The 22,240-nt window shown below is 46.5% G+C and overlaps 1 protein-coding gene and 1 long non-coding RNA gene across 2 annotated transcripts in view; one reads left to right on the top strand and one right to left on the bottom strand.

Annotated features, from left to right (window-relative positions):
• Positions 1 to 16,251, bottom strand: part of LOC101120029 (phospholipase A and acyltransferase 3-like) — a 25,979-nt gene extending 9,728 nt beyond the window's left edge. Inside the window, exons 1-3 of the mRNA XM_027959689.3 lie at positions 16,190 to 16,251; positions 9,628 to 9,730; positions 3,484 to 3,752 (exon numbers count right to left, since the gene is read on the bottom strand). Coding sequence (XP_027815490.1) covers positions 3,484 to 3,752; positions 9,628 to 9,730; positions 16,190 to 16,198 — 381 coding nt within the window. The 5' untranslated portion in view covers positions 16,199 to 16,251. The remainder of the gene's footprint in view (positions 1 to 3,483; positions 3,753 to 9,627; positions 9,731 to 16,189) is intronic.
• On the top strand, positions 15,715 to 22,240 carry LOC121817565 (uncharacterized). The gene is made up of 3 exons (XR_006057538.2): positions 15,715 to 15,873; positions 16,985 to 17,189; positions 21,264 to 22,240. It is a non-coding gene; the product is annotated as an uncharacterized LOC121817565 (long non-coding RNA).

Genomic DNA, 22,240 nt, shown 5'->3' with positions numbered 1-22,240 from the left:
TCAAAAGCATCATTTCTTTGGCGCTCAGCTGTCTTCACAGTCCAATACTCACATCCATACATGGCCACTGGAAAAAACGATAGCCTTGACTAGACGGACCTTTGTTGGCAAAGTAACGTATCTGCTTCTGAATATGCTCTCTAGGTTGGTCATCACTTTCCTTCCAAGGAGTAAGCGTCTTTTAATTTCATGGCTGCAGTCACCATCTGCAGTAATTTTGGAGCCCCCAAAAATAAAGTCCGACACTGTTTCCACTGTTTCCCCATCTATTTGCCATGAAGTGATGGGACCAGATGCCATGACCTTCGTTTTTCGAATGTTGAGCTTTAAGCCCACTTTTTCACTCTCCTCTTTCACTTTCATCAAGAGGCTTTTTAGTTCCTCTTCACTTTCTGCCATAAAGGTGATGTCATCTGCATATCTGAGATTATTGATATTTCTCCCGACCATCTTGATTCCAGCTTGTGCTTCTTCCAGCCCAGCATTTTCATGATGTAGTCTGCATATAAGTTAAATAAGCTGGGTGACAATATACAGCCTTGATGTACTGCTTTTCCTATTTGGAACCAGTCTGTGGTTCCATGTCCATTTCTAACGGTTCCTTCCTGACCTTCATACAGATTTCTCAAGAGGCAGGCCAGGTGGTCTGGTATTCCCATCTCTTTCAGAATTTTCCACAGTTTATTGTGATCCACACAGCCAAATGCTTTGGCATAGTCAATAAAGCCGAAATAGATGTTTTTCTGGAACTCTCTCGCTTTTTCGATGATCCAGCAGATGTTGGCAATTTGATCTCTGATTTCTCTGCCTTTTCTAAAACCAGCTTGAACACAATGGAACACAATAGAAAGCCCAGAGGTAAATCCACGCACCTGTGGACACCTTATCTTTGACAAAGGAGGCAAGAATATACAATGGATTAAAGACAATCTCTTTAACAAGTGGTGCTGGGAAAACAATGCAAGGAATGCAAACAATAAAAGAATGCAACTAGAACACTAACACCATACACAAAAATAAACTCAAAATGGATTAAAGATCTAAATGTAAGACCAGAAACTATAAAACTCCTAGAGGAGAACAGGCAAAACACTCTCCAACATACATCACAGCAGGATCCTCTATGACCCACCTCCCAGAATACTGGTAATAAAAGCAAAAATAAACAAATGGGACCTAATTAAAATTAAAAGCTTCTGCACAACAAAGGAAACTATAAGCAAGGTGAAAGGACAGGCTTCAGAATGGGAGAAAATGATAGCAAACGAAGCAACTGACAAACAACTAATCTCAAAAATGTACAAGCAACTCCTGCAGCTCAATTCCAGAAAAATAAACGACCCAAGCAAAAAATGGGCCAAACTACTAAATAGACATTTCTCCGAAGAAGACATACAGATGGCTAACAAACACATGAAAAGGTGCTCAACATCACTCATTATCAGAGAAATGCAAATCAAAACCACAATGAGGTACCATTTCACGCCAGTCAGAATGGCTGCAATCCAAAAGTCTACAAGCAATAAATGCTGGAGAGGGTGTGGAGGAAAGGGAACCCTCTTACCCTGTTGGTGGGAATGCAAACTAGTACAGCCACTATGGAGAACAGTGTGGAGATTCCTTAGAAAATTGGAAATAGAACTGCCATACGACCCAGCAATCCCACTTCTGGGCATACACACTGAGGAAGCCAGAATTGAAAGAGACACGTGTACCCCAATGTTCATTGCAGCACTGTTTATAAGCCAGGACATGGAAGCAACCTAGATGTCCATCAGCAGATGAATGGATAAGAAAGCAGCGGTACATACACACAATGGAATATTACTCAGCCATTAAAAAGAATACATTTGAATCAGTTGTAATGAGGTGGATGAAACTGGAGCCTATTATACAGAGTGAAGTAAGCCAGAAAGAAAAACACCAATACAGTACACTAACGCATATATATGGATTTCAGAAAGATGGTAACGATAACCCTGTATGTGAGACAGCAAAAGAGACACAAATGTACAGAACAGTCTTTTGGACTCTGTGGGAGAGGGAGAGGGTGGGATGATTTGGGAGAATGGCATTGAAACATGTTAAATATCGTATATGACACGAATCGCCAGTCCAGGTTCAATGCATGATACTGGATGCTTGGGGTTGGTGCACTGAGACGACCCAGAGGGACGGTACGGGCAGGGAGGTGGGAGGGGGGTTCAGGATGGGGAACACGTGTGTACCCGTGGTTGATTCATGTTGATGTGTGACAAAACCAATACAATATTGTAAAGTAATTAGCCTCCAATTAAAATAAATAAATTTATATTAAAAAATAAATCAAGTGGGAGGGTAAATTGAAAAATAATTCAGACATACGGGATCTCAAAAAATATCTTTTTCCATGCATCCTTTTTTAGGAAGCTGCTGAAGGAGTTTCCACCACAAGAAATGTGTAAACCAAGACAGGGCTTCCCAGGTTATTCATTGGTAAAGAATCCACCTACCAAAGCAGGAGACATGGGTTTGGTCGCTAGATTGGGAAGATCCTCTGGAGAAGGAAATGGAAGCCCCCCTCCAGTATTCTTGCCTGGGAAATCTCATGGGCAGAGGAGCCTGGAGGGCTAAAGTCCATGGTGTCGGAAAAGTGTCAGACACAATTTAATTATTCAACAATAACAACAAAACAAGAAAGAGGACATGAGATATGGAAGATGGTGCTCTGATGCAGGAGACAATAGAGGGAAATCTTTCTAGAATAACAGCAAGAGGAGCTCCCAAGACATTAACTGTACCCAGTGTAAAGAGTAACTGGTAGGCAGAAAAATAGTCCCCAAAGATGTCTAGGTCTTAATTCCATAATATGTCCTCATTCCTAATACTTGTAAATACATTATGCTTCATGGAGACAGAGAATTAAAATTGCAGATAGAATTAAGGTTGCTAATCAATTTACCTTAGAATAGAAAGATTATTCTGGATATCTAGGTAAGCCCAATATAATCACAAAGTTTCTGATGGAAGCGGGAAGGAGTAGAGTCAGTATCATAGTAATGCAATGGGAGAGAGACTCAACCAGCCATTTCCAACTTTGGAGATGAAGGGGAGCCACAAGCCAAGGAATGCAGGCAGCCTCTTGAAGCTGGAAAAGACTAGAAGACAGGTTCTCTGTGAGAGCCTCTAGAAAAGAACACAGCCTTGCTGACACCTTGATTTTAGCCCAGTGAGACCTGTTTCAGACTTCTGACCTCCAGAACTATAGGATAATACATTTGTGTTGTTAAGCCACTGAATTTCTGGCCATTTGTTACAGCAGCCACAGAAACTCATACAGCAACCAATTCAAGTTCGAGCCTGGCATGTAGAGTGAACTGTTGTCACCATTATCCTATATATCTTAAGGCAACTTCTGGGGGTTGTGGCCTAGCTGAGTAAGAGAAACAGCAGAGAAATAAGAAACTAAGAGACCATGGAGCTAGGGACACACTGAGGACCCACCTGGTCGCTGCGGGGGACCCCATAGCGCAGCTCATTGACGAAATGCTCGCAGTTCTGGCTGGTCAGGTTGTAGCCGAACTCCCGGCCCACCAGCTCCTCTGCCCGCCAGACGATTTTGCTGGGAGGGAGTGGCTTGTACTTGTTATCGTGCTTGTTGTTGACCTTGTATCCATCTTTCCCAACCACGTCACACAGCCGCTCTTTCTTTACTATGGCCCTGTTGGCCGCTGCATTCATGATACCGGATCCACCAGCTCCCGAGATTCCGCCTGTGGATTCAGGATGAGGAACATGATTGGTCCTGGGCCCGCCCTCAGCCTAGCATCCACCACATCCACAAGGGGATGAGCAGATGAGTCAGCGTCAGAGCTATGTAGCTTTGGATAAGACCCTTGTGGTCTCTGGTCCCTGGTTTTCTTATCTGAAATAAGGAGGAGTAAAATCCTATGATTTGCTGTGATGTTTTCCTTTCACATAGAGAAGCTGGCCTTGTACACCCTGCGACAGTTCAGTGGCCCTCTTGATTGTGCAATATGGGCCCTGAGCACACCCACTTCCCTAGGGGAATAGAGTGTGAATTTTTTTGTGATCCTGCCAAGGCTCCACTTCCCTGACACACACAAAGCTGATTACCGCAGAAAAGTTGAATGGGTTTGCAGAAGGGGATTCCATCTTTCTGGGAACAAAGGGACCAAAACCCCATAGCTGTTCCCAGAGGAGTGACACCAGGGAGGTCAAGGAAGGGTATATTCGCACAGCCCTGGTCAATGCTGAGGGGCTGGATTGTGCAACAGATTTCCAGGAGTGAAACTGCCTTGAAGAAAGGGATTTGGGGCCAATACAGGGGCCAGGATGATGTGGAGCAAAAGCTGGTGCCCACACAGAGATCTCTCTTGAGGTCACCAGCTTATATCATGTAGGGAGGGTATGATGACTGAAAACTGGGCTTGCATTAAAAGGGTGGGCCCCAGGGAACATCACAGAGGAGACTCATGTCCCTCAGAGAGCCTCTGTGGCCTTGCCATGATCAGGAACCCCAAGGTCTCTCCCAGTAGGGGAAGCATCCCATTACACGGGGCAGGACCCATATTGCACTGTGATGCCACATGACAGCAACAAGCAATGGTCAGAGGGTCTGATCAGAGTGAAGGTCCTGTTCTGCTTGGCTTTCTAAAGAGGACTGAACCCCTCTGCCCTGAGAACAACTCTGAGGTTTAGAAATCAAGGCATTCAGATTTCCTCCTAGTAGGGCAGGAGGTGCTTAACGGATTCAGTGAGGTAAATAGAAGATGATGCTGTGTTTGAGCCCCGAGTCTATTGAAAGGGTCAGCGTGGGGACTGGGTCAGGGGAGCTCTGGAGACTCATCCACCTTCAGCCCCTCGACAGGCAGGTAGGAGGCTGGGACTGGGGAGAGGCAAGCAAGGTGCCTGGGGCACAGAATTTCAGGAGGTTCCAGCTCCAGAGGTGCAAGTTCAGAGTCAACACCCAACAGTGAGGGCTTCCTCATACTCCACACACTGGGTGCCACCCTAGTGAGAGGGAGCACGGGCTCAGAGGCAGAAGCAATGGGTGCTGATTCTGGTTCCATCACTGCATGGTCTTCACATGTCACTTAACTTAGCTGAGCCAATGCTGGGAATCCACAAAGACAAGCTAAGATGGATTCATGAACACACATCAAGTTAGGAATTTAAGGCTCGTTTTAAAGGAATTATTTTTGTTTTTAAAGTTAGTCGTGAGAGACTATTTTCCTGGGCTCCAAATCACTGTGGATGGTGACTGCAGCCATGAAATTAAAAGACAGTTGCTCTTTGGAAGAAAAGCTATGACGAACCTAGACAGCATATTAAAAAGCAGAGACATTACTTTACTGACAAAGATCCACGTAGTCCTGTATGGATGTGAGAGCTGGACAATAAGAAAGGCTGAGTGCCAAAGAATTGATGCTTTCACACTTGGTGTTGGAGAAGACCCTTGAGAATTCCCTGGACTGCAAGGAGATGAAACCAGTCAATCCTAAAGGAAATCAATCCTGAATATTCACTGGAAGGACTGATGTTAAAGCTGAAGCTCCAACATTTTGGCCACCTGGCTCAAAGATCTGACTCATTAGAAAAGACCCTGATGCTGGGGAAGACTGAAGGCAGGAGAAGGGGATGACAGAGGATGAGACGGATGGATGGTTTCATGGACTCAATGGACATAAGTTAGAGCCAACTCTGGGAGATGGTGAAGGACAGGGAAGCCTTGTATGCTTCAGTCCATGGGGTCACAATCAGTTGGACATGACTGAGCAACTGAACAACAACATTAAAGAAAATACCATTAAACAATTGGAGAAAGGGCAGATGAATATGGCTAATAATCAATGACTGAAATTTGGGGAACCTCAGACTTCACAGCAGAGCATCAGGTTTAAAGGCAGGTGATAGAGTCAGAGCCAGGGTTTGAGTCCCACCCTGCGACTTTCTGCTATATGACTGTGGACAGGTTGCTTAACTTCTCTGAGTCCCCAGTTCCTTGTAGAACAGGTCCAATAATTTCCACCTGTGCCTACATCTGTGGACGAGGAGCTGCAAGGATTTAAGAAACAGATTAGGTAAGGTGCCTCCCCCAGTGCCTGGAACAGGGTTAGAGCCCAGCAAGTATTCGCTCTCATTAGTACTGGGTTGTTCTCTAAGTTTCCTTCCAGCTCTGACTTCCACCACTTTCTCAGTAGTGTGAGGTCAGTCCCCCTTGCCTCACCTATTTCACAAGATTCCTGTGAAGCTCCAATGAGAAGATGCAGATAGAAGCATCTTTTCCCTTTAAGGAGCATTGCTCACCCAGTGATGGGTGTCACACTATCCACCCAGATCCCTGTCATGCCTTCCCTGTCTCCTGTCCAACAGTGACACCCACTCAGCACAGTCAGTCAATACTGAGGCCCTACTATGTGCCAGGCCTTGTCTAAGGTGCTGAAGCCCTCCATGAACTTGACAGCGTACCTGCCCTCAATTAGTATACACTCTAGTGAATGGACACTGACAGTGTACAAATAGAAAAAATAAGATACTTTCAGGTTTTGCAAAGGCTATGGGGAAGATTAAGTGAAGTCACATAGGAGAGGATGACCAGGGGAGGCTGCCCTCGCTCAGGCTGGGGAGGGCCATGCCCAGGAATGGCCATTTGAGTTGAGACTTGAATGCTGAAAGGGAGGCAGCTGTGCTGAGAGCCAGGAAAGAGCATCACAAGCAGAAGGGAGACAAAAGCAAGGACCTCAGGAAAGAAGGATGCAAGGAGGCCAGTGAGGTCCGGAGACCCAAGAGGAGAGAAGAAGAGGAAGATCAGATAGGCAGTCTGGGCTAGACCATGCCAGGTTCAGAGGCCACAGCACAGATTTGAAACTTTTTCTATATGTGACGGAAATGGCAGTTGAAATGTTAAGGAGAGGAGTGACATAATCAGATTTATATATTAGAATGATTGTAGGGAACTAGGTTTAAAGAAGGTTGAGAAGTGCTTGCAAACGAGACTCTCAACCAGGGCTGAACATTCTTGCAAACGAGATGTTCTGCCCAGTGTAGGGAACTAGGTTTAAGGAAGATTGAGAAGTGCTTGCTAGCGAGACTGTCAACCAGGGCTGAGCATTCTTGCAAACGAGATGTTCAGCTAAAAATCCTGTTTGTTCCCATGGGAAAAGAACATTGCTTGCACACAAGGATGTTTCTCTGATTCCTCAAAAGGAACAGACCTTGGGACAAAACGGATTCTAAGTTGATAAGGAAGTTCCCAAAACAAAGTCTTAGCTGCAGTAAATAAGCCAAGGTAAAGGGTATCTCGCCCTGCGCCTGCGCACTGTATAGTCTCTGAATCATAGTGCTTGGCAGCTTGCCCTGTAGGGGGTTGTGCAAAAGATATAAAATAAAGCAGCTGTAAGAAGCAAGTGTTAAAATATAAAGATTTAAACCACTCTGCAGTGTTGGAGTTTCATTCCGTCGCCGGCAATGATCATGCTGGCTGCCCAGTGAAGGAAGGACAGACAATCGTGGACAAGAGGTAGAGAGACCAAGCAGAACTGCAGTAGCATCAGGTGAGAGAGCACGGTATCTTACCCCAGGCACATCAGTGGAGATGCTGAGAAATGATCAGATTGTGGGTCTGCTTTGGAGATAAAGCCAATAGGATTTCCTGATGGATTAGATAGAGGGTGAAAAGGATCAAGGATGATGTGTAGACTTTGGTCTAAGCAACTGAATGGTGTTGTCATCTGGAGCCCTCCATCTGAGGTGTATCAAGTTCAACATGCCACTTAGACACCTAAGTGAAGATGCCAAGTAGTCAAGAGGGTATACAAGCCTGAAGCTGAGCAGGATCAAGCCTAAGTTAAGGTTGCAGTCTTAGGGAGACATCGACAAGTAGAAGGTATTAGAATCCAGGGCAGAGGTGAGGGAGGAGTAAAAATGAGAGATATGGGAGAGAGGAGGAAGCCACCCAGCCCCCTCCCACAGGAGGCCACAAGGAAGGGCCTGGTGGGAAAGGAAGAAAGGCAGTGCCAGGGGAAGCATAGAGAGAGGTCACTCGTACGAAATGCTGCAGAGAAGCAAGGAGGCTGGAACAAAGATATTGATGAAGCCTTGATAAGAGCTGTTCCATGAGGGGCGTAAATACCCCCTGGTGGAACAGAAGAGAGGATGGGAAGTAGGGGCCAGCAATGGGCATGGCAGACAAGAGATCTACCCCATGGGAAGGTAGGTAGAGAGAATGTGTGGTCAAGGGAGTCTTTGTTTAACAGTGAGAGATATTCCAGTGGTTTCAAAGCCAAGAGGAACAAAACAGAAGGCAGGGGGGAATTTGAGGGTAAAATGCTTATGAAAGTAAGAGGAGGAGTCCAGGGCCCTAGTCCAACCCAGGGGCTGGCTTTATAAATAAGGGCAAAGGCAGATTCTGTGGATGTCGAGATTGGTGGTTTGGTTGATCAGGCTGGGGACAGTGACTTCTACCCTGGTTACTTTGATTTCTCTGTAAATGCAGTATGAGGTCACTGATTTTGCTACCATCCTAGGTCAGCAGAAGACACACCTAAGAATGTCCACAGCAGCTGCACACAGAGCAGCCTACACCTGGAAACATCCAATGCCAATCAGCAGAAGAGTGGTTAACAAATTGAGGGATTCCCATTGTCCGAGGACACACAGCAATGGAGAAATAAGAACAGCATGGGGGACTTCACGGGGCCAGTGAAAGAGCTGGAGACAAGAGTTGCCCTGAAGTTCTAGAATAGGCAAAGAAAGCAGGAGGACCTAGAGGAGTGGCTGCCTCTCAGGAGGGAGAGAGGGTCCTGAAGAGGCATGAGGGGCTCTTAAGGGCCGTGGAAATGTTCTAGGCCTTGATCTGTTCATTGTCACATGGATGGATACGTTGTAAAAAATTCATTGACTCTACACTTGATTGGAAAAGACTCTGATGCTGGGAGGGATTGGGGGCAGGAGGAGAAGGGGATGACAGACGATGAGATGGCTGGATGGCATCACTGACTCGATGGGCGTGCAGTTGAGTGAACTCTGGGAGATGGTGATGGACAGGGAGGCCTGGCATGCTGCAATTCATGGGGATGCAAAGAGTCAGACACGACTGAACGACTGAACTGAAGTGAACTGATACACTTGACTATATTGTGCACTTTACTGCATTTAGGTTTGTCCACAGTTAAATAATTTAGGAAAAGGGAGTGGGATTCCTCACAACAATACCCCAAGTTAAGAATTCTCAGTCAGTTTACAGATGAGGAAACTGAGGTTGGAGAATGAAACAAGATCCACAGTCACCTCTGCTGCCCAAACACCTGTGCACTTTCCAAGTGATTTATTTAATTAAGATGCAACTTAAAAGTTGAATGCATTTGATTCAAGGTCATAATATATAAAATGCATTATAGTAGAACTGCCCCATTGGAATCCCACCTCAATCTCTCTGCATACCCCTTGGGTTCCAAGGAGCAGAGTTTGAAAATCATGGCCCTACACCAAGATGTCTTCTTGTAGCACTCAGGAACTAACTGCCAGTTGTGGAGCAAGAAGAATGTTGGGGTCCCCGGTTACCCACAGCTCCCCCATCCCCTCTGCTTCCAGCCTCAGCACGGTGGAGGCCAATGGTGCCCTTACCTGAGGGTACCAGGTGGACCACATATCCGCTGCCAACGTAGATAGCCCAGTGAGTGACGGGTGGCCGGGAAATCTCAATCAGGTCTCCAAGCTGGGGTTCAGGCTGCAAAACCAAGAAGAAGGCTGTTAGAGGTGATGGGAGAGCTGGGAACCAAGGGTGGGGCTCAGCCCAGTGGGAGCAGCTCAGCAGCCTTCATCTCACAGCTCTCCTCGACGTCCTCCCGATCCCACCGGGCCATGCTGGTGTCCAGCCCACTTGACATGTCTGCCAGGCACTATGGGCCTGCCCACCTGTCATCACTACTTGCAAAGTGCACACCTTGCTGGGACTTCTACCTTATTATTACCCTTTCTAGTATATTATTTACTGAACGCTTAATCTGAGCCAAGGACTCTGCTGACCAGTTTTACAGGAATAGTTCAATAAATTCACACAACCCGCCTATGAGGTGGGCACTGTTGCAAACGCCATGTGTTGAAAGAATAAATCAAGGCTCAGAGATGGAAACGAGATTTTGCAAAACCGCACAGCCCCTGAGTGATGTGAGCAGGACTCAGTGCTAGGCCGCCTGATTCCCAGTCCATCATCTTGACCAACACAGTGACCGTCAGGTGTCGGGATCCAGCCCCCGCAGGATCCAGGGGTACCATCAGGTGAGACAGTGTTGGCGAATGAATGAATGAGAGAGGAAAAAATAGAAGCTGATGTTCCTTGGTTTACACAGAAAGCCAATAAAGCCCCAGACAAGGAACTTGCTCTGTTCATGGAGGCTTCACTCCTTTCGCTGGAGTGAAGACGCAGAGCCCCTCTAGTTGCAATGAAGATGCAGAATGCCTTCTCGATCGGGTCTTAGAAGCCCGGACAAGAAAGTGAATGCAGAGAGCCTCTGTGCTCCAGGGATCAGCCTGAAAAGGAGAGGGTGGGAGAAGGAGAAAGGGAGAAAGAATGATTGACACGGGTGACCAAGCTTTGGTGAGCGAGGCCCGTAACTTTGTTTTCAAAAGGAACTTTTGTACCTTGACTTGTACATAGAGGGAAATGAAAGATGCAAAGTCATACAGAGTCAGCCCAAACATTACATCTGTTTTGTCTTTATTGAAACCAGGATTTTTCATGCATACCTTTCCCATACACAATGTTGTGTACATTATCTTCTGGCCTTGGAGGCCTGTGGGCATTTTATGACCCTCTTTTGACAAAGGCTGCTCAACCAGAAAACTTATTTTCCCTTGAAGTGTTTTTTCTTTATATTTCTAATCTATGTCAGCCTCAGAAAGTATTAAACAGAGTTACATTCTCACAGAGCAAAGATGCAGCGAGTTACAACAAAGAAAGAACCAATTAGCTCAAAGGTCTGATGTGGTTAATTCCAAGGCTACTTCTTGTTTTTCTTACATTCCAACTATGTTAACTAATGCACTCCCAGGTGCACAGCAGATAAGAGATATGGGAACTTAGCAGCAAGCATTGGAACAATGCGTTCTTTTCAACAATGAAATCCTACACCAGCACTATTCTAATAGTTTTTAAGTCTTTGAATGGCTCTATATTTTTAGAATGTTTTAGGCTTTCCGTGCCTCTCACAGTTGGGAGGCTGTGAATAATCACATGCGTAGCTGCAAGAGTCTGGATAAACCTGTCAGAGAAGCTAGAGAGCCATCAGAGGGGTTTGATTTGAAATATTCCGCTCATGCCCAAGAGACTTATCAACTAGCCCTAAGTTGATTTTTTTCCAGAGAAAGGTGGTCGGGGATAGCCCCCTGTTAATGTCAGAAGAGTTGGTGAAAGGCACAAAATAGTAAGACAGACAGATTCTGGTTTTGGGGTAGATGCTCGAGCAGGTCCAAGGAGTCCCTCGAATCCTGATCTGCCTTTGCCTGTCAGGTCTTCTCCGCATGACCTTTGTCATGGGTGGGATCTCCCGTGGTGGCTCCCAGGAGTCAGGCAAGCACATGGGTTATCTGACTAGAGCTGCCCACCTGGGAGACCTGCAGAGGCAGCCAAATTTGGGGGCAGGGGGCACGGTATTCCACAGACACTCCCCTCCCTGACCCAGACCTGGCAGACAGATGGAGTCAGCCTCTGGCAGTAATGTCCCCCTGGCTGCTCATCAAGAGGGTAAGACTGAGTGCATGCATGTGTGACAAGCAAAGAAAACTCTCTCTGCACTGTGCTCACTCCTCTACGGTTTCCCACACTAAGCAGTTCAATCCTCGGTGCACACTGACTGGGTGTCCCACAGTTTAACTCAGTTCTGACACTGACGGCCCAGAGACAGCACAGACCCCACAGGCTTACTCCCAGAGACTGAGCTTCAGATGCCAGGTGCAAGTTGAAGTTGATACCTGCGCTCTGAACAACTGGCTGTTAATTGACGGTTTCCACAGACCCCTTCCTTGGGTTCAGTGGATTGCTGGAACAGCTCATAGAACTCAGGAAAACAGTTTACTTGCTAGAACACCCGTTTACTAGAAAATATGCAACTCAGGAATTCAGGGGGCAAGCTGTGAGGCGGTGGGGAGGGGTGGGGATTCAGAGCATCCTTGCCCACTCCAAGGAACTCTGCTCTCCAGCACCTCCATGCTCTCACCAACACCCCAGCTTAGCAGTTTTATGGAGGCTTTATTATATGGGCTCAGATTAATGCTACTTCCAGCTGTTTGATCACCCGGTTGGTTGAAAGGGGCTTCTTCTGAATGATGAAATACATTCCTCCCTCCCCCACTGCTCAGGAATTACTCAGGTTTTAGAAACTCTGTGGCAGGAACCTGGGACCAAGACTAAATATACATTTCTCATTACATCACAGTGGGAGTGTGTGGGAGTGAGAGTGTGCGTGCCTGCGCAGGGGAAGGTGGGAAGGATGCTGAAACGCTCCTCAGAGCCCCACCCTGTGATGAGAGCAGTGGCCCAGAGCCTGAGAGCACTCAGGAGAGCTTCAAGATCACCGTCATTCAATGTACTGTGGTCCCAGTACCAGACACTGTGCTAAGTGCTGCAGGTGGGGGCACTCTGATCTGGACTTCCCTCATCCAAACCAATCATAAATCTCTTTGGGACACCTGGAGACAGAGCTCCTCAGAGGTTGTTCCAGCCCTCTGTCTTTTCCCACTCACCCGTTGCTGTTTGGGGACAGACCCATAGGGGCCTGCCCACATCCCACCTCCAAACTCTGGCCTGACTGAGAGATTCCATCAAAGATGAGTCAGGAGTGTGGACTCCCCTAGGATAGCAATGATGGGCAGTGGGAATAGCCCATCACCACTCTACAGTGGCTGTGAAGCAGGGTCAAGGGCAGTTCATTTCTATTTATAGAAGTACTAAAACTGCCAAGAAGCACCCCATGTGGCAGGACAAATATTTTTTTTTTTTTTGCTGGAACTTTACAGACAAATCATGCTGTCTTACTGCAGTAAGTATAATTTATCTTCCTACAAGAAGTCACCTGACCTTACTGAGAACCGATTTCAGAACACTGGACAATGGTCACAATTTATGAATCTCATTTGTTTTCCAGAATAGAAGAAAAAAAAAGTACATTAATTGTTGGATGAGAGTTAGGAGGTTGTCAGGGATCCCCAGTGGAGAAGGAAATAACAACTCACTCCAGTTATTTTTGCCTGGAGAATCCTATGGACAGAGGAGTCTGACAGGCTACTGCTCATGGGGTTGCCAAGAGTCAGACACAACTGAGCGACTGAGCACACGGATCTCCAAAGGGGAATTTAACTGGGCTTTTCCATGAATAATCCAGGATGTAAAGGCAAGGCAGAGACCCAGCCCTCAAGGAGTTTATGGATTAGAAAAGAGACGTTTTGGAAAACAGTAAGTACAAAGCTAATGGTGGTGATGGAATTCCAGTTGAGCTATTTCAAATCCTGAAAGATGATGCTGTGAAAGTGCTGCACTCAGTATGCCAGCAAATTTGGAAAACTCAGCAGTGGCCACAGGACTGGAAAAGGTCAGTTTTCATTCCAATCCCAAAGAAAGGCACTGACAAAGAATCCTCAAACTACCGCACAATTGCACTCATCTCACACACTAGTAAAGTAATGCTGAAAATTCTCTACACCAGGCTTCAGCAATATGTGAACCGTGAAGTTCCAGATGTTCAAGCTGGTTTTAGAAAAGGCAGAGGAACCAGAGATCAAATTGCCAACATCCACTGGATCATGGAAAAAGCAAGAGAGTTCCAGAAAAACATCTATTTTGGCTTTATTGACTGCCAAAGCCACTGAATGTGTGGATCACAATAAACTGTGGAAAATTTTGAAAGAGATGGGAATACCAGACCATCTGACCTGCTTCTTGAGAAACCTATATGCAGGTCAGGAAGCAATAGTTAGAACTGGACACGGAACAACAGACTGGTTCCAGATAGGAAAAGGAGTACATCAAGGCTGTATATTATCACCCTGCTTAACCTATATGCAGAGTACATCATGAGACACTCTGGGCTGGAAGAAGCACAAACTGGAATCAAGATTGCCGGGAGAAATATCAATCACCTCAGATATGCAGATGACATCACCCTTAAGGCAGAAAGTGAAGAGGAACTAAAGAGCCTCTTGATGAAAGTGAAAGAGGAGAGTGAAAAAGTTGGCTTAAAGCTCAACATTCAGAAAACGAAGATCATGGCATCCGGTCCCATCACTTCATGTCAAACAGATGGGGAAACAGTGTCAGACTTTATTTTTTGGGGGCTCCCAAATCACTGCAAATGGTGATTGCAGCCATGAAATTAAAAGACACTTATTCCTGGAAGGAAAGTTATGACCAACATAGATAGCATCTAAAAAGCAGAGATTACTTTGCCAACAAAGGTCCGTCTAGTCAAGGCTATGTTTTTTCCAGTAGTCATGATGGATGTGAGAGTTGGACTGTGAAGATAGCTAAGCACCGAAGAACTGATGCTTTTGAACTGTCGTGTTGGAGAAGACTCTTGAGGGTCCCTTGGACTGCAAGGAGATCCAACCAGTCCATTCTGAAGGAGATCAGCCCTGGGTGTTCTTTGGAAGGAATGGTGCTAAAGCTGAAACTACAGTACTTTGGCCACCTCATGTGAAGAGCTGACTCATTGGAAAAGACTCTGATGCTGGGAGGGACTGTGGGCAGGAGGAGAAGGGGAGGACAGAGAATGAGATGGCTGGATGGCATCACAGACTTGATGGACTTGAGTTTGAGTGGACTCCAGGAGTTGGTGATGGTCATGGAGGCCTGGCGTGCTGCGATTCATGGGGTTGCAAAGAGTCGGACATGACTGAGCGACTGAACTGAATTGAAGTGAACTATGTAGTCAATAATAAGCAGCCAGTAGGTACACAGACTCGAGGAGTTCACTGTGTCCCAGGCAAATACCAATAAAAGGGGATGGGTGACCTTGACAAATTCAAAAAAATCGAAATCATTCCAAGCATCTTTTCTGACCACAATGCATGAAGATTAGGTCTCAATTACAGGAGAAAAACTATTAAAAATTCCAACATATGGAGGCTGAACAACACACTTCTGAATAACCAATGAAAAGAGAACTATATAGAGAAACAAGCTTGCAAATATATATATATATATATATATATATATATATATATATATATATATATATACCCAGCAGCAAAATTATCTACAGAGATACTTGGACTCATCTCACCTCCCCTTTCTTTCTCAAGTTCATGTCCAACTGAAAAGGCTGACCCTAAAATTTGTCTCTGAATTCAGCGCCTCCTCATCTCCCATCAACTGACTTGGTCTGGGGCAGCCCCATTCCTGCTTCTGTGACTCCCTCTGACCCTTGAACACCCACCCCCAGCCCACTTCCTGTCTCCATCTGGCAAACATATAGATGGACTGTTCACTCCATCCCTAAGTAATCTCAGATGTCTAAGACCACGGCCGGGGTACTGGCAACAGCAGACAGGGAAAAGGCAGAACATAAGCTGTGTCTCTACTTGGAAAGGAAATGGGGCAGGAGCCAGGCAGGGAGTAGCTCAGAGTGAGGCTTGATGCTTCCTCTCTTGAGAAATATGACACCTCTTCCCAGAATTGGTTGATTTTCAGTAAGGCAGGAATCTGGCTTGTTCCTTTCCAGTTGCGCACTAGGAAAGGAGTCTGCCCCACTGCTGAAACTTCTCTGATTCAGAAACTCTGGCTGCTTGGGAGAGAGCATTTCAGGAACAGATCGCTGAAATGCAAGTGCATTCTCTGCAGCAGGACTGATGCCTTGGGTGATGGAGGAGGCAGAGGAGGTGGGATGCACTCATCTCCCTTGTCCCAGGGTTGCCCCCTACGCTGCCACCCCAGCTTCCTCCCCACGGCCCCCAGAACACCCACCACTCCTCCCCACGGAAATCCCTACCCCTCACTGCGCTGAGTGCAGACAGGAAGCTCACTCTGCCCCAAGACCTCGCGGTTCCAGCAGGAAAAGGGAGTTTTAAACAACCAATATATTTGCCTATGAAAGCCTTCTCCAGACAGGCTCTGGGAAGAGCAAGACCCGGCCTTTACAGGAGGGGAGCTGCCCTCTCATTTGGAGTCAGTGGTGGGGAGTTTCAGGGGACTTACCGAAGCCATCGCAAGCCAGAGCTGCACTGCAATCTTTCCACTCTCACACCAGCTTCTATGTCAAAGCTAAGAATTCTGCTTTCGCTTTTCTTCTCTTCTAAAAAAAATACGAAGCTGTAAACTTTTTTTTTTAAAGGGAGACTATGATTTCCCCTAAGTGGAAAGGTCAATGATTACCTACCTCAAAATATAAAGTCGCTGGGACTTTAAAGCCCCCTGGAAGTAGAGTAGGAGGCCGGTGCTATCATCTGGCCTTGCTTGAGAAACCCAAGGTCTCTTCCAACAGAATCCTGGATGACCATTCCTACTCCAGGAAGAGGGGCATTTAGAGGCTCAGAGGTGCCAACCCCCTAGTACACCTTCTAGGCCATTGTAATGACTCTAGGAAATACTGGGTCAGAAGCCATGGGGTGGGCCAGATGGGGTGTTGCACTGCATGGGACAAGCCTTCAGGAGGTGGGTGCCTTGTGGCGTGTGGGACCCAGGATCTCGATGCCCCTGTAGGATGCATTTGGCTGCAAGAGGCAGAACTTAACTAAAACAGGTTTTGACAGCCTGGGCAGCCACTGACTCTGTAACAGGAAGACAGAGGCCGGCGACTCAGATCCATTTCAGTAGCTCGTCGAGGCCACTAAGGACCTAGGCTTTTCCATTGTGCTGGCGCTGTGTCCCCAGTGACAGCCTGCCTGGTCACCATGGCTGCAGCAGCCTCAAGGGGCACATTTTTTCCTGGTGATGTCCAAATGCACTAAAGGAAGATGTTTCTCATCACTTGTCCTTTTTTCCCCCCTCCAGGGAATATAGTATTTCTTATAACCCCCTGGCTGGCCTGCTCTCCCTCTTCACTGGTCAGAACTGAGTCACGCTTCCCCTTCCAAACCAATTGTGGGCAAAGAGAAAGGGGCTTCCAGAGCAGCTTCAGACCGCTCACGGTGCATCTGCTGGAGCTGGAGGGTCGCCTGCTGCCTGATGAACAGCAGGATTGTGAGCCTGGGAGAAGGTGAGTGACTGGTGTGTGTGTGCATCACGGGGAGGGATGGCTACTGACTATATGATCAACATATGGGATGCACTCACCTGCTTCTCATCTGGGTGGAAACCAGCTTATTTCAAGGCTACAAAGAGACAGGAACCAGTTCGCCAACAATCAGACAGCATCTGGCAGGAAAATCAGGAGCGATTGACTCACTGGGGATGGGAGGAGGATGCAGAGCAGGCTTGTGGATATGTAGAGAGCCTCCGAGTTACTGAAACTCAGTCAATTCCTGGAAAAGGTATATTTCTCAGAAAGCACAGGCCTGTGTGGCTTTGTTCTGTGCTGCTCTGCGCCTACATCCTGTCCCATTTCCTTTCCAAGTAGAGACACAGCTGACTGCCTTTCCACTGTCTGCTGTTGTCAGCGTCCCAGCTGAGGTCTTAGATAACTGGGGGCATTTGGGGATTGAGTGATGGAGATAGGAGGTGGGGGGGCAGTCAGAGGGTAGAGGGGGTCACAGAGGGAGGGACGGGGCTGGCCTGGACCAAGTCAGTGGATGAGAGATGGACAAGGCAATGAATTCAGGATAAACTTCCAGGGTGGGCACTGACTGGGCTTTGTGGTTGGATGCAGGTGGCAGCGATGGGGATGAGGGTAGGCAGAAGGAAAGGATGTGTTAGGGAGATGGAGGACTTAGGGTGGCCCTCTCTGGGGACTAGGAAAGCTGGAAGAGGGGTTGGAACAGGGGACATCATTCCCCAGATCAGGAATGTAGTGGGAACAGAAAAATGATTCATTTTTGCAGCTGGGGTGCCCTGGGGTGGAACACAGACCATGAGGAATGGGGTGCGGAAAGGGAGTCAGGCAGGACTGTGGGGTGCCTAGTGGGAGATGTGGGCAAAAGCCCGGCTTGGCTTCTTGGCACAAGTGACCTTGAGCAGGGCATCACCCTCTGGGAACCCTGGTTCCTGCGCCTCCACAATGGGATGATCCTCCCTTGTCAGGTTGTTGTGTGGGTGGAAGGGCCACGTGGCAGGTGTCCACCCCATTGCTGACAGCTGTGTGATCCCACAAGGTTCTGGTCCCTGGCCGAACTACCTGTTGGGTCACGTTAAGATCTCTCCAACTTGCATCTCTCAAGACATCAGCTATGAGAGAAGGGCATCCTGAGGGCAGGAGGGGACCCAAAGATGGGGCTCAGTGAGGCCACGGACACCAGGAGCACAGGGTGGTGGGCTTGAGGGTCTGTCCACATACTGACTGCCCAGCATTGCCCTGGGTGGGCCTGGTGCTGGGACATGTTGGGGAGATGCTGTACATGCTGTGTCATGAGCACACACATGCAGAAACATATCTGCACAGCCCCAGGCATATGAAGGTACACCTGAGTGAACATGGACTCAGCCAACACAGTCCCAGGACCCTCCCTCCTTTCCCATGTCTCAGCAGGGGTGGGGGCTGGTGCCCAAGACAAGTGCTTGCACCGTCCTGGTTGCCCATCACGTGATGAAGATTAAGCATCACCCCTTCTCCCCAAAGAAGCCACTCTATGCGAGACAGATGGCTTAGGTTCATGTTCATCTGGTTTTTCTAGAGCAGGCAGGCCAAATGCCTGGAGATCTGGCTGAGATTTTTTCAAAGTCGCTGTTAGACAGGAATGCGGTCCATCTGGTCCCTGAAAGCAAGGAAGGATTTTCTGTCTAAATGTCAGTTGTGTCCGACTCTTTCCAATCCCATGGCCTATAGCCTACCAGGCTTCTCTGTCCATAGGGATTCTCCAGGCAAAAATACAGGAGTGGGTTTGTCATGACCTCCTTCAGGAGATCTTCCCGACTCAGGGATCAAACTCAGGCCTCCCACATTGCAAACGGATTCTTGACCGTCTGAGCTACCAGGCAAGACCAAGAATGCTGGAGGGAGTTGCCTATCCCTTCTGCAGGAGATCTTCCCAACCCAGGAATCAACCCAGGGTCTCCTACTCTGCAGGCATTCTTTACCAGCTGAGCTACCCGGGAAGCCCTATTTCCCATTAAGTAGTCTTTTTATTTTTTAAGTTGGGTTTGCTGTTGTTCAGTCACTAAGTTGTATCTGACTCTTTGTGGCTGGACTGCTGCACGCCAGGCTTCCTTGTCCTTCAGTATATCCTGGAGTTTGCTCAAACTCAAGTTCGTTGAGTCAGTGATGCCATCCAACCATCTCACCCTCTGTCGGTTTATTGAGGTATCATTTACATACGGTAAAATTTGTCATTTTTAAGTCCAGATCTGTGAGCTTTGACAATTAGTATGTAACTACTGCCACAACCAGGGTAGAGAATATTTCATCAGCCCTCAAATGTCACTTGTAGTCAGCTCCTCCCCCCACCTAGTTTTGGGCAGCCACTACTCTGAATTTTGTCCTTTGCAGTTTGCCTTTTCCAGAATATCATGTTGATGGAATTTACCATATGGAGCTTTCTGGGTCCAGATTCTTTCATTTAACATAATGTTTTAAAAAAATTTTATTATTCATCAATGTTGTTTCATGAAACAGTAGTTTGTTATTTATTTTCACTGGGTAGTATTCCATTATGTGGCTGTCCTATAATTTTTACATTTTAATTTTAGCTTTAATTTTAAATTAATTTTTATTGGAGTATAGGTGATTTACAATGCTGTGTTAGTTTCTGCAGTATAGCAAAGTGAATCAGTTTTACAAATACATACACATATACCTACTCTTTTTAAGGTTCTGTTTCCATATAACTCATTACAGAGTACTGAATAGTGCTCCTTGTGCTATTCAGCAGAGCTTCCCAGGTAGCTCAGTGATAAAGAATATGCCTGGCATTGCAGGAGATGTGGGTTTGATCCCTGGGTTGGGAAGACCCGCTGCAGAAGGAAATGGCAGCCCACTCTAGTATTTCTTGCCTGGGAAATCCTGTGGACATAGGAGCCTGGTGGGCTACAGTTTTTCCATGGGTTGCAAAAGAGTTGGACATGACTTAGTGACTGAACAACAACTGCTATGCAGTTGATTCTTAATAGTTATCTAGTCTATCTCAGTCTCCCAAATTAAGCTTTGTTCCCCTTCTCTTCTGCTAACCACTAGTTTGTTTTCTATGCCTCTATTTCTGTTTTATAAATAAATTCATTTGTAGCTCAGTTGGTAAAGAATCTGCCTGCAATGCAGGAGACACTGGTTTGACTCCTGGGTCAGGGAGATCCTCTGGAGAAGGGATAGGCTACCCACTACAGTATTCTTAGGCTTTCCTGTGGCTCAGCTGATAAAGAATCTGCCTGCAATGCGAGAGACCTGGGTTTGATCCCTGGGTTGGGAAAATCCTCTGGAGAAGGGAAAGGCTACCTATGCCAATATTCTGGCCTGGAGAATTCCATGGACTGTGTATTTCATGGGGTTGCAAAGAGTTGGACATGGCTGAGTGACTTTCACTTTCACTTTTCATTTGTACCCTGCTTTTAGATTCCACATATAAACAATATCATATTTGTCTGTGTGTGACTTACTTCACTTAGTATGACAATCTCTAGGTCCATCTGTGTCACTACAGGTGGCATTATTTTGTTCTTTTTTATGGCTGAGTAATATTCCTCTGTATATATATACCACATCTCCTTTATCCATTCCTCCCTTGATGGACATTTATGTTGATTCCATGTCCTGGCTATTGTAAATAGTGCTGTAATCAACACTGGGGTGTATGTATCCTTTCAAATTATGGTTTTCTCCAGGTATATGCCCAGGAATCAGATTGCTGGATCATGCGGTAGCTCTCTTTTTAGATTTTTAAGGAATCTCCATACTATTCTACAATTTCCCTCATAGCTCAGTTGGTGGAGAATCTGCCTGCAACGCAGGAGACCTGGGTTTAATTCCTGGGTAGGGACAATCTCCTAGAGAATGAAATGTCAACCCACTCCAGTATTCTTGCCTGGAGAATCCCATGGACAGAGGAATCTGGCAGGCTATAGTCCATGAGGTCGAAAGAGTTGAACATGACTTAGCCACTAAACCACCACCATACTGTTCTCCATAGTGGCTGGGATGTACTACAGTTTGTTTATTCACTAAACTGATAGACATTTGGATTATTTCCAGGTTTTTTAATTAAAAGGATTTATGGGAGAAATATCAATAACCTCAGATATGCAGATGACACCACTCTTATGGCAGAAAGTGAAGAGGAACTAAAAAGCCTCTTGATGAAAGTGAAAGAGGAGAGTGAAAAAATTGGCTTAAAGTTCAACATTCAGAAAATGAAGATCATGGGATCTGGTCCCATCACTTCATGGGAAATAGATGGGGAAACAGTGGAAACAGTGTTAGACTTTATTTTGGGGGGCTCCAAAATCACTGCAGATGGTGATTGCAGCCATGAAATTAAAAGACACTTACTCCTTGGAAGGAAAGTTATGATCGACCTAGACAGCATATTAAAAAGCAGAGACATTATTTTGCCAACAAAGGTCCATCTAGTCCGGGCTATGGTTTTTCCAGTGGTCATGTATGGATGCGAGAATTGGACTGTGAAGAAAGCTGAGTGCCGAAGAATTGATGCTTTTGAACTGTGGTGTTGGAGAAGACTCTGGAGAGTCCCTTGGACTGAAAGGAGATCCAACCAGTCCATTCTAAAGGAGGTTAGTCCTGGATGTTCTTTGGAAGGAATGATGCTAGCGCTGAAACTCCAGTACTTTGGTTATCTCATGTGAAGAGTTGACTCATTGGAAAAGACTCTGATGCTGGGAGGGATTGGGGGCAGGAGGAAAAGGGGACGACAGAGTATGAGATGGCTGGATGGCATCACCGACTCGATAGACGTGGGTTTGAGTGAATTCTGGGAGTTGGTGATGGACAGGGAGGCCTGGTGTGCTGCAATTCATGGGGTCGCAAAGAATCGGACATGACTGAGCAACTGAATTCAACTCAACTGAACTGATGGAAGTATAACAACATAGATACAAAAAAGTGCACAAATGCTGAGTGTACAGCTTGATACATATTTCTTTTTAAAAAAAAACAACTGAAGTATACTTTTGATATATTAGTTTTTAATAAAGTCACTATGATCACGCAAA

This window comes from Ovis aries, chromosome 21 (genome assembly GCF_016772045.2).
Source record: "Ovis aries strain OAR_USU_Benz2616 breed Rambouillet chromosome 21, ARS-UI_Ramb_v3.0, whole genome shotgun sequence".
NCBI lineage: Eukaryota > Metazoa > Chordata > Mammalia > Artiodactyla > Bovidae > Ovis > Ovis aries.
This window is presented reverse-complemented; position numbering and strand designations above follow the sequence as displayed.